This window comes from Podarcis muralis, chromosome 6, assembly GCF_964188315.1.
Source record: "Podarcis muralis chromosome 6, rPodMur119.hap1.1, whole genome shotgun sequence".
In the NCBI taxonomy this organism is placed as follows: domain Eukaryota; kingdom Metazoa; phylum Chordata; class Lepidosauria; order Squamata; family Lacertidae; genus Podarcis; species Podarcis muralis.
This window is the reverse complement of record NC_135660.1, coordinates 70,183,683-70,196,308: the sequence shown is the minus strand read 5'-3', so window position 1 is coordinate 70,196,308 and position 12,626 is coordinate 70,183,683. Positions and strand designations below refer to the sequence as shown.

General features: G+C 44.6%; 2 protein-coding genes across 3 annotated transcripts in view; one reads left to right on the top strand and one right to left on the bottom strand.

Annotated features, from left to right (window-relative positions):
- VSIR (V-set immunoregulatory receptor) overlaps positions 1–3,677 on the top strand; it is a 28,783-nt gene extending 25,106 nt beyond the window's left edge. The window contains exon 7 of the mRNA XM_028729539.2: positions 1,610–3,677. Within this exon, the coding sequence (XP_028585372.2) occupies positions 1,610–1,647 (38 nt within the window). The 3' untranslated portion in view covers positions 1,648–3,677. The remainder of the gene's footprint in view (positions 1–1,609) is intronic.
- CDH23 (cadherin related 23) overlaps positions 1–12,626 on the bottom strand; it is a 375,943-nt gene that overhangs the window by 85,442 nt on the left and 277,875 nt on the right. Inside the window, exons 33-36 of one of the 2 annotated variants that reach the window (XM_077930519.1) lie at positions 11,674–11,823; positions 9,884–10,012; positions 8,423–8,551; positions 7,679–7,906 (exon numbers count right to left, since the gene is read on the bottom strand). In XM_077930519.1, coding sequence (XP_077786645.1) covers positions 7,679–7,906; positions 8,423–8,551; positions 9,884–10,012; positions 11,674–11,823 — 636 coding nt within the window. Of the gene's footprint in view, positions 1–7,678; positions 7,907–8,422; positions 8,552–9,883; positions 10,013–11,673; positions 11,824–12,626 lie in introns of those variants that run through there. The other variant, XM_077930518.1, reaches the window with a different exon arrangement.

Here is a 12,626-nt window from a genome sequence, read left to right as displayed (position 1 = left end):
GAAGGTGTTCCCGCCCCCCCCCCGCCCGGCTTCGCAGCAGCGCTAAAAAGCCCGGCGGCTGGGGCAGGTGTTCCCGCCCCCCCACCCCGCTTCGGAGCAGCGTTCCGAAGCGGGGTGGCTGGGGCAGGTGTTCCCGCCCCCCGCCCGGCTTCGCAGCAGCGCTACGAAGCCCGGTGGCTGGGGCAGGTGTTCCCGCCCCCCGCCCGGCTTCGCAGCAGCGCTACGAAGCCCGGTGGCTGGGGCAGGTGTTCCCGCCCCCCCACCCCGCTTCGGAGCAGCGTTCCGAAGCGGGGTGGCTGGGGAAGGTGTTCCCGCCCCCCGCCCGGCTTCGCAGCAGCGCTACGAAGCCCGGCGGCTGGGGCAAGTGTTCCCGCCCCCCCACCCCGCTTCGGAGCAGCGTTCCGAAGCGGGGTGGCTGGGGCAGGTGTTCCCGCCCCCCGCCCGGCTTCGCAGCAGCGCTACGAAGCCCGGCGGCTGGGGCAAGTGTTCCCGCCCCCCCCACCCCGCTTCGGAGCAGCGTTCCAAAGCGGGGTGGCTGGGGCAGGTGTTCCCGCCCCCCGCCCGGCTTCGCAGCAGCGCTACGAAGCCCGGTGGCTGGGGCAAGTGTTCCCGCCCCCCCCACCCCGCTTCGGAGCAGCGTTCCGAAGCGGCGTGGCTGGGGCAGGTGTTCCCGCCCCCCGCCCGGCTTCGCAGCAGCGCTAAAAAGCCCGGCGGCTGGGGCAGGTGTTCCCGCCCCCCCACCCCGCTTCGGAGCAGCGTTCCGAAGCGGGGTGGCTGGGGCAGGTGTTCCCGCCCCCCGCCCGGCTTCGCAGCAGCGCTACGAAGCCCGGCGGCTGGGGCAGGTGTTCCCGCCCCCCCCACCCCGCTTCGGAGCAGCGTTCCGAAGCGGGGTGGCTGGGGCAGGTGTTCCCGCCCCCCCACCCCGCTTTGGAGCACCGGGAGAAGCGATCTCCCCGCAGCCCCTTGCTTCAAAAGAGGTCCGGGGGCAGACCTCTTTTGAAGCAAGGGGCGGTGGGGAGAAGCGATCTCCCCGCCGCCCCTTGCTTCAAAAGAGAAGACCCGCTGTCCCCGGGGCAAGCTTCGTTTTGCGAAGCAAGCCCATAGGGAAATTCGTCTTGCGAGGCAACTCGAAAACGAAAAAACCTTTCGTTTTGCGAGTTTTTCGTCTCGCGAGGCGTTCGTCTTGCGGGGTACCACTGTATCAGTTTTGTTTCACTTATGGAAAGCCAGCAGCTGGAACTCTGGTCTGAATCCAGACTCAATCCTCCTAGCGTTGGCAGGGAGGGAGGACTCTGGAGAACCTGAGATGTTTCCTAACCTCTTGATTGGGGTGGTACTGTGGCTTCTAGAGACAAATGCTGCCTGCTATGGCTCCAGAAAAAGGCTTTTATATGCTATGAATGCTAGCATAGAGTGGGAAGCAACCTGCATTATCACTCACCACATTCTCCTTTTTTCTTTGCTTTTGGGAGGGAGGTGAGAAGTAACCAGCTCAGAAATCTTTACAAGGGGCAGCAGACATATAACTACATATAAATAAGTTTGCAGGCATGAATATACAGGGGGGAAGTGGAAAAAAGGGAACTAATCATCGCTGTTTGTTTTTCAGAGCCTGTTCCTGACTCACCAAACACGACAAATGCATAATAAAGTTTTCCAGGAAGAATGTCTTTCATGGAATCTTTGGCCTCAATTTGGACAAGGGTTTGCCTGCTGCATTAAACAAACAAACAAACAAACAAACAAACAAACAAACAAACAAACAAGAAGGGGCAGTGGATAGGAAGAAAAAAAACGCTTTTTGAAGACTGTTTCTAAGGGGAAGAAAAATGGTGGTCTCTGAGGCACTTGGTGCTTGTCCTAACTTTCACTTACTACTCTGTTCCTTAAATACAGTATATCAGGGCAGAATATAAGTTCTGGAAGAGGCTGAGGTACTGAAACCTTCTAGGATTCTGATGGCTTTTTCTTTTCACAACGCTGATGATTTTACGAACAATTGCCACATATTTTAAAAAGGTGTATGGTTTTAATACACCAGGACCATGTACAAGACTGGAGAAGAGATCAAGAAGATTTCTGAATTCTAACAGGAACAGGCCATGGGGAGGAATTATGAGTGTTACCACCATTTGCCTTAAAAACTGGACAGTGATTTTAACACTTTCCTCCATGGAAATATGGACTAGATTAAAAAAAACAAAAAACTTCAAAGCTTTCTGTCAGAAAAAAACCATCTTAGGCATTCTAGGTTTTTCTTTATATGAATTGTATTGTGTATACATATAATTTTAAAAGCGGTGCTTTGCAACAGATTTTGCTTGTATCCTGGCTTTAAAAAAAAATTACACATGAAAATCTCACAGTACCTGGCTGCAGTCTCAACTAATTTTTCCTTCTTAAAACATTGTAATTATTTTTTTAGCAAATTTGGCTCTGAACCTGCTCTCCGAATTCTTTTGATTTTCTTTTTACTGCTTGCGGCATGGTACATGCACAACTATGAACTAATCAGGGTGGTGTAGCAAATAGTCAGCGGAGCACAAGCATGCCAAACTATCAAAAATTAGATCTAATGTCAAATCTAGTCTGCTGTTGTCACAAAACAATTGAGACCGATTTTAGAAATTTGCCCAAGATTTGGATTTCGCAACACACTTAGGACCTGACAGTTGTGACTTGTAAAAAACATTTTATACTGAAAATTAAAGTTTTGGTCTAATCCAATTTCTATCAAAACTGCAGTGGTTATCTCTCAAAGACATGAGGATATATTCCAAACGCCTTAGCTCAGAAGCATGTTTTAACCAGCTCCCGTTAGTCTATTTAGCACATCCATTGCAAATAGTGGAAACTTCAAGGCAAGGCAAGGCATCTCAGGCTCTCTGACTGATCATACCATATTCATTAGCAGATTAAGCCCTTCCAAGGCATGTGGGTTTGCAGAGAGGAACTAATGCTTCCATTTCCAAGAGAGACCTCACATTAAAAAAAAAAAAAGTAATATACGAAATATGTAGGGGTTGTGATTATTTTAAATACATTTATAGGAATAAAAACCATTCCCATAATTTCTAAATGATGCTAAGAGATACATGCATGAGACTCTTAATCTCAGGGTTGTGGGTTCGAGTCTCACATTGGGCAAAAGATTCCTGCCTTGCAGGGGGTTGGACTAGATTGACCCTCATGCTCCCTTCCAACTCCACAATTCTATGATTCCCGCCCCACGTTCAGTAAGTAAGTTATTCTGGAAAGTTTGAAGTTAGGACGGATTAAGAAGAAAGTTAAGGCGTCTTAAGAAGATAGATATTCATTGCTTGCCATAGATGAGAGAACACAAGGAGTTTGACTGTATACATCCTCCAGCATTTAAAATACGTATGAATTAAGAACAGAGAGTGAAGAAAAGAGAAAGCAGGCTTATTAATGACATGAGCAAAGACCTTACTCTTTCAAATTCATCCTGCTTGCTCCTGTCCAGTAGGAAGCGGTGTGTGTGTGTGTGTGTGTGTGTGTGTGTGTGTGTGTGTAGGTAACTGCTTCTGTAAAGGTAGGTCTGGGAACGGCTTATCCTACGTGAATATACCAGCTGCTCTGATAGTACCTCTGAATGTTTTTTATATTTGTGTTTTTTTTAAAAAATGTTCTGATGAGAAAATAAAAGGTTTATTGTGGTTGCGTTTCCTTTTGCCATGGGGAGAAAAAGGACGTGGGAAAGTAATATTCATCAAGAACTCCAACAGAACTCATAGACCAGACTTCCAACACTCACCGCTGATCACATGAAGCTGCCTTATACTGAACCAGACCACTGGTCCGTCATTACTTATTCTGACTGGCAAGTCAGTCTCAAGCAGGGCTTTCCTCATTACCTGCCACCTGACCCTTTTATCTGGCTGATGCTGGGGCCCCTCTGCCTGCAAAACATGTGCCTCTCCAATGCACTGCAACCCCCCCCCCCCCACTGATATTTAGGTTTCTAATAAAGTTATGATGTTTCCATAAAATATAATGAAGTTAGAGTGGATTGGAATTGAGTGATTCATAGAATCCGAGACCCAGAAGGACCCCCAGGTGTCAACCAATCCAACAAGCTGCAACGCAGGAACCTCAGCTAAAGCATCCATGATGGATGACCGTCCAACCTCTGCTTTAAAACCTCAAAGGAAGGAGAGTCCTTGTTATTTGGGAATAACAACTGTATGAGTGTAAGATAGCGTAGACCACAGTATCAAAACGCAGCCCATCCCAGTAAGGTCCCAAATAAAACTTTCACAGTTCTTCTTTCTCAAGACAAGAGTATACACTTTAAGAATGAGAAATGACTCATGTTTGCACCGATTGTTAAATACAGTCATACCTCGGGTTGAATGTGCTTCGGGTTGAGCGTGTTCGGGTTGCACTCTGTGGCAACCCTGAAGTAACGGAGTGTGTTACTTCCGGGTTTCGCTGCTCGCGCATGCGCAGACACTCAAAAATGACATCACGTGCATGTGCGGAAGCGGCAAAATGCGACCCGCGCATGCGCAGATGCGCCGTCACGTCTTACATTCCATTCAGGATGCGAACGGGGCTCCAGAACGGAGTAGGCTGCGGAGATTGGGACTATACTTTTGGAATGGTAACGAGATGATATGAAGGCTCTGCAGAGAAAATTCCTCATGGGAGATGGACATAAAGCTGCGGAAGTGACGGTACACTTCATAAGCTGCTACCAGAAACTAAAGATGCTTCGACAGAATCTGTTAAAAGTCATGCCACTTCTAAACATCCTAGGGTTTAAAATTAGTGTAGCATAATGCACTCTACTGTGTAACTAGTACTGCTGACTAAAGCAATTTCCTCATCTTAGTCCAAAATGGTTCTGGGAAGAAGTTAGCATATCTTAATGTTCAGCAGCTGTTCACCACTACAACTTTGCTCAGCAATAAATAAACCACTAGAAATGAAGGGGGGAAATGTGCAAAAAGTTGCCATGCTTCCTTTATTTTGTTTCCTCTTTTAATGCTTTAAAATTTGCAGCTTTTCTGTTCTCAGCACCACTGTAAGTCATAGCACACTATCTTAACAACCAAAACAAACCAATTCCTGTTCATTTACTCTGTTTTCTGACTGTATGATGGGACAAGAGAACTCTCCTCTAGCCTGGCAGATTATAATTCCTCTAGGAAGTCAGATGTACTGCCAAAAGGTATACTAGGAAAACTGGTACAGATTCTTGGTATTTGGTACTGTGCTGGGATAACTTGCACAGATGCACGAAAGCATAGCCAAACCTATTCGGGTGGTGTCTGGATAACATGGGAGTGCTTCTCCAAATAGAGTTTGGATAAATTTACAATAAACAGCAAATATCTTTTGTGAAGTTTGACAAAGCTGATCTGAGAACTAAATTGAGTCAAAGGGAGTACTTGCCACCTTAAATGTTTGTAGATAAATAGTGTAGGTTGGAATAAATTTTTGGGTTAAGATGAAGCAGGCTGATCAGCTTATCATAACTGGAATCCTACTCTGAAAGGCAGCAAGCAGGAGCTCAAGATTAATTGATATTGGCTCAAATGATATCAGTCATTTGAATCATTAGGTTGTATCCAAATGGCTGTTGCATGTTGTGGTGCTGGAGATCATATGCAGGAGAAAAAGGGCTTGCGAAAGTAGTATATGGTTTTGCTGCAAGACACAGCTTTTAATGGTACACTGTACATTTCTAAGCACATTTTCTAGGCTGAACACCGTAAAATTTACTGCCCGTTAAACATGCTATGGACTGTGTTGCCAAACTGTTTGGACTTGTGGAACTCTCAGTCTGTTTTTGGATCCTGTATACTGATTACATAATCTCAAAATTCCTCACTCTAAAAAAACAACAACCCTGTGTGGATGCACCACAGAAGTTACTCACAACCCGTTTTAGTTTGAAAGAGATACACATGAAAATAAAATTTCTATTAGGTAAAAGTGGCTAAGAAATGGCCAAAAATGGGAAGTATTCAAAAGGAGAAGCTTGCATTTACATTCTCTAAACTTGTTTGTTCCTGTAATTCTATGAGCATGAAAACACGTAGGCTACTTCCCTGTTGTCATTACATAAAGCATAAAATAATTTAGAGACCATGTACACAGGCACAACATTATTAATAGTTAGAACCAGAACATAACCTAGATGTCATGGTATCAAATATGTGCGAATCTACTGCAAGGGAGGCAGTTGTTTACTTCACTGACTTGCATTTCTCCAGTTATATCATCCAGTGGAAATCAGCACAGAAAAACAATGAACCCCCAAACAATTATGAAATGCACAATAAGCCAAGGACATGTGTGAATGGTGGACTGTACATCTTGCATTCCTGGTGTGGAGGAAAAATAGCTGTTGGATAGAGTAGCCTCCCAGCTTGCATTTCAATACATGAGAAACTAGACAGACAAGCGACAGATCATGAGTTTCAGGAGCAGGTAAAGCCGAATAAACACTTATTCTAGTATGGAACAGGGCAGCTATCTCAGGTCAACTTGAGATAAGTTATTAGTCACCAGGTAAATCAACAGCCAGAAATTCTCCTATCTGGAACCAACCCTTGAACTCGAGTGGAACCAGCCTGTTGGCACTTAAAATAAAAAAGGTGGTACCTTTTAAACCGATTCTGCCTCTCTCATAATACTAGAGTCCGGGGTCATCCACTGAAGCTGAATGCTGGGAGATTTAGGGCAGACAAAAGGAAGTGCAGCTTCACAAAGAGCCTGGGCTGAACGATGGAAATGGCTCTCACAAGTTGTAGCAATGGCTATCAACTTGGGACAGCTTCAAAAGGGTATTAGCCAAATCCATGGAAAATAAAATTTGTCAATGACTACGAGCCACGATGGTGGGCACATTCTGCCACTGCCATCTGAAGGTGTGCCTTGCTGCTGTTGCAGGGGCACCACGCTTCTGCCACAACCCCACCCCTGCCCCCTCCACTGTTGGGCCCCACTGCTGATGCAGGTGCACCCATGGAAGAAGTGGCAGCAGGCAGCCCATGGAGGAAGAGATGATGGATTTTGCCTCAAGAGGCAAAACTTCCCAGGCTAGCCCTGGGGGGATAGTGCTGTAACACGGTAGGTCCCACCTATGGGCTTCCTATAGGCATCTTAGATGGTCAGGGTGAGAAGAGGATGCTGGGTTAGATGGGTCTCTGGTTGGATCTAGAAAGGATCTTGCAAACCTGGTGCTTTGTAGGTAGGAGTAGCAGAGATAAGAAACTCTAAGGTTAGTAGATCACTGGTGTAAATCCTTTCCAGTTACTTTAAACAGGTTCTACCACTGTGCCTATATAAAAGCAGTATTTAACTGACCAGCATATTTATATATGTGTGAGAACGTGTTCTGCTCTACCTCTGAGTTCTAGGAGGCAACACAATCTGGATATCATGAATGTATACACTCTCTGTAATAACTGGACGGATCACTAAAATTATAACGTATGTTTGCATGACCTTAATGTTAAATATGGAGCATGTACTGAATCTGACAACACAGCATTTTCAAAATAATCCAATTTCAGAACTAGATGGAACTAGGCAAGTCTACACCTGCTCGGTTTTTCATGGGACCTTTATCCCACAATAAGTGTATTCAGTAATTCTCAAGATCATTGCCAATTGCAAAATGTGGCATCGCATCACCACCACCTACCGAGAGGGCTGGGTTGCCTTCATCCTCCACAGTGACCACCAGCTGGTAGAACTGCTGCCTCTCTCGGTCTGGAGGGGAAGGGCGGGTGGCGATCTCCCCAGTCACTCTGTCCATGCGGAAGGTCAGTTCCTCATTCCCTTGAGTGATGTAGTAGGAGAGGACACTGTTGAGGCCACTATCCCTGTCAGTTGCTCGCACCTGAGCCACAGCGGTACCTCCACCCACATTCTGTGAGCACACACACAAAAAGGAATATTAGTCTGGCATATCTATATCTATGCATACTTCTCTAAAAATGGAACTGTGTCATAAAAATTAGATTTGGATTTGACTACAAAATGGGCGGAGTATAAATAATAAATTATTATTATAAATTATTATTATTACATCATCTTCCTACGGCAACAGATAGACTAGAACTGGTTTCTTATTGGAGCTCTTGTTGTTCAGTGTGGGACCCACAAGCAATTTGAGAGGATTGGCTATTTCACCAAATCAAGCGTTCTCTCAACCTGTTTGAGAAGCCACACGTTGGACAGAGGCAACAGTATTTATGTCTATTAATCTGGATGGCACAACAAGCAGGGCTCTGCTGCCTAAACCCAGAAGCACATTGTCAAATAATATCCTCAAGTAAGTGTCTATATATGTTGCAGAATATGAGGGGCTGTTGGGGTTAGAACCAGATCTTCCTTGTGCACAAATAACTCTCTTCACAGAAAGACAGCAAGCAGAGAAGCTTACCTCATTAACGCTAACGTTGTAGCCGTATGGATTTGCAATAACTGGTGGGTTATCATTAACATCCAGTATATTCACTCTTAAGGTGTGTTCTTTCCTGCGAGGTGGGACACCTCTGTCAGATGCTTGAATCTGGAATGTAGCACAATATAATCAGGAGAAAAGCTCATAGCCTTGATCAAGCCTGCTACTGAACTGAAATGAGAATGGCCTAAATAAGTAAACATGTCATAGCAATGAAGCTCTTGGATGAGCTAAGCCAATCTCTCCCACACACACCCCCAATCACATATTTACCTACTGGTTACTTTATGGAACCTGGAGTATGTATGTGCATCATTTTATATGTATAAATAATGTATATAATATGTGATAACTGTTTGTACTTTTCATGGAATGCTCCGTTATCTCTTGACCAGGAGCCCTAAGTTGTCTCTTAACCAGGAGCCCTCAGACATGAACTTCTGTTAATTTGGCTAATATACTAATTTCTGAGTCAGCTCTACCAGACATACCGTTGCCTGTTCCCTGGCAGAAACAAATTCCCCTAGCCCCGAGCTACAGTCCCCCATTCATCTGTTGCTCCTGAGGAACTTTCTCTCCAAATATTCAGTTGTGTATGAGATATATGAGTCCTTAGCATGTCTAGTAGCACCATGCACAGAACAACGCAACACAAGAGACTGTCAAATAGCTCTGCTTTGATGTAAGATGAGTAAACAGAGCAGCAGAAGTAACTGCAGTGAACAATCTTAAGTGTGGTCTGATGGTGATGGATACAGCCTGGTTTGGCAATTAGTATTACTAGAGAATCATTTGGAACAGAAGAATGTAAGTGGTAGGCTGATCCACCTCTTCCTCTGGTGGCAAGTTTAACAGGTGGCCACATAGCTTCACACAACTTAAAACGGCAACAGGAGACTGTGCGGCCTTGTGAATGTTGCTGTCCCAAGCAGGATGGTTGTGTACATAAAATTCCACTTTGGAAGCAAAGTTGGACAAAGTAACATATATATTTTTTTGTTAAAAAACCAAAACGAAACAGGAAGGTTGGAGCTGGAGGCTATGCGATTGCTCTTTGGAACTGCCGCTGTGAAGTTCAGCTCTGAGGCAAACAACTGCAAGGAGTTACAGTCTTACTAAACCAATTACTTTGGCAATGAATTCCAATTTGTGTCTCGGAACAATTTTTAATATATTCAAATAATGTAAAATATATTGTTCTGAGCACATTTATAGTTCAAAATACAAGGAATGCGTTATTATTTTTTTCCTTATACAGGTGTTATCGAGGCAGTAAGTGAAATAATTGGTCACACTGTAAACATGCAGATGCTGCAATTACAGAGACTAGACAACAATAAGTTGGCTAATCACATTTGGTATATAAAGCTGCTTGCCTGGATCTGGCAAACGGTGTGATTGTGCAGCAAGCAACTTGGATGGTGGGCATCACTAAATTACCTTTAAAGTGTAGTGTTCAATCATTTCCCGGTCCAGTGGTCTGGCCACAAACACTTCTCCATAGGTGTTGTTGGTTGTGCGGATTTCAAATGCCCTGCCTATGTTTCCTGATACTATAGAAAAAGTCACCTGTAAAAAGATATTCATATATACAAAAAAAAATTAAAAATCACAATGATGGCTGGGAGGTTTAGGGGATCTTGTAAATTCCATAGGAGAACAGTAGATCTAGAAATTCAAAATGATGCGTATGAAAGCACCTTTTCAGACTGAAACTGCTTGGGAGGTTCATAACAGCAGATCATTTCAGGCAGCAAATTAAAGAAAAAACACACCTCACCTTAAACACAGAGTGCATCCTGTTTAATACAGAGAGGGCTTCCTTTTGGTACATTGTGGTGGTGAGAACGCTGCCATCTGTTTTTTTCAGGTCCATTGTCCCATCTGTCAGCTGTCAAGTAGCCTCTCAGCACCAAAGGAACTTGTTTAAGATATTGTTTTTCCCCTAGCATCTTTCAGAGCCATCTGCTCCATCCATTGCATCTTAAGAGTCCAAGTTATATTTAGTGCTAGTGATTTCACCTTGCAGGCAGGGAAACCCTACCACTGAAGATCAGGGCCTTACAGCAGCCAGTTCAAAGAACTGAGGGAAGCAGAAGGGCAAAGGGCTCCCATGATGTGAAGTGGGACTCATGGATCGGAGGTGGACTCTGCTGAAGCCAGAAGACTTCGCTGTTGCCTCCTGATAGCAGTCAGGACAACTGGCAATGGCAGCAGCAGAAGTTTGCTTCTGTATAGTCCCTTCAAGATGGTATTATGTGAATTGGCCCTGAAGGAGAAACAGTGCCTATAGAGAGACTTACTGGGTTGTTGGTAGGATAAAGTAGCCATTTCACCTGTCTCAATGGTTGCACCAGAGCTTTCCATCACCAAGAAAGGACAGTGCAGAAAAAAGGTCTCTGACAAAATCCTTACACATTTGTCAGGTGCCCCCGGTCTACCCAGGCGCTAGCAGCGGCAGGCTTATGATCCCTGCTAATCCCGTCTGACCTCGACAAAAATCTTGAAATCAGCTACACCTGCTCAGTCTTTCAGTGGATAAGAGCAGCCCAACACACACACAAGTGAAAGTGCTTTATACTTGTGCTTGGATGTCTCATATGGCTGTGTGGTTCAATCTACAATATTTCTTGTCCCTCAGAGAACAACCCTGCACTCCAACGCTAGGCTAGCCAGAAACTAGACCGTAGATTTTTTTAAAAAAATGTCAGCTTCCCCTTTAAAATCAAGTTTATTGATTACAAGGGCATGGAGGATGCAGCTGTTTCAGAGCTGTTATTTGTGGAACCCAACATATCTCTGTGCTCTGATGATGCCCTATGTAAGACAACAGAAGCTTTGATGAGCAGGGTGTTATTCATCAGTCTACGAGGCATCTTACATTGCTGTTTCTGAATAATGCGTAGGGCACATATATCTACCTGGAAAGGATCACGAGTTTAATCCAAAGCAGGAAGTATGCAATAACAATAAAACCAATTTGCCATCACAATTAGGGCAAGAAAACAGGGTTCAGCAATTATAGTTTTGGTATATTGCTAACTCACTACGCAATTATCTACCATTCACCTTCAAAGTTCTTAGACAGAAACTAGTGTTTCCTTAATTTTGATGCTATCCCATAAGCACCAAATTAGAATAAGCAAAATGTGACCAACCCACCACATCTCAACACCCTTTTGCTAACTCCGCAGTAACTGTACATTTTGAAGCCACACAATCATTGCTACCTGCCCGTTGCTTCCTGCATCAGGGTCCCTTGCCAAAACCAGAGCAATTCGACGTCCAACAGAACTGTCCTCTGCTACGCTCACAGATGAGTCAGAAGTAATGTCAAACTGTGGGCTGTTGTCATTCTCATCCAGTATGGTGATAGTAACCTGTCCAATGGAGAAGGCAGATATGAATAAGAGCTCTGTCTGTCTGACTGTCTGTCTCTCACAGACACCAGTACTAGAGCTGGGGAGAAACAGTGATTTAGCCAAAAATTCATTAGATTGACCTTATAATTTGAGGAGAAATGATTTTGTGAAATTGTTCCATGCAATTTTATTTCTCCAAATTGTTTAACTGATTCTTGAAGCACTGCCTATTCCTTGGAAGCATACTTAACACTTAAAGAATACAAACTGCTAGAGGAATGATCCATCCATTCTAGAAAAGTATCATCCTTTCTGTATCATCCATTTTTTAAATGGTGGCAGCCATTTTAAAAACATCTTAGAACAGGCTTTCTGGAGAAAAGGCAAAATGATGACCACTCTTCCCGCCCCAGAAATTCATGCTACTCCCAAAATATTGGTGAAGCAAAACAGCCCATTCTGAGGTTGATGAAATGGCTGAGCAATAGCCATTGTCCATGCAGTATAGCACTACTTTCTGCATAATCAGAGCAAACAGAAGGCCCCTTGCATTTATAGCTTGAATTGAAGCTGCTGTTGCAAAGGAATGCTTATGTTTGCAGCAAGCCCCACTTTGGGGTTTGGATAAGTGCAGATCCTAGCCGGCTTGCTGTAAGCCTTGATCAGTTGCTCAGCACTTACAACTCCTGGCGGGCACCAGCTGCACTATGCAAGGCCCAGTGGAGAACTACAAAGCACAGCCAATCGCAGCTGGCTTCCTACAAGTGCCAATCAGTAGTTTGGCACTTCCAGCAAGCTGGCTTGGGGCAAGCATCAGCTGC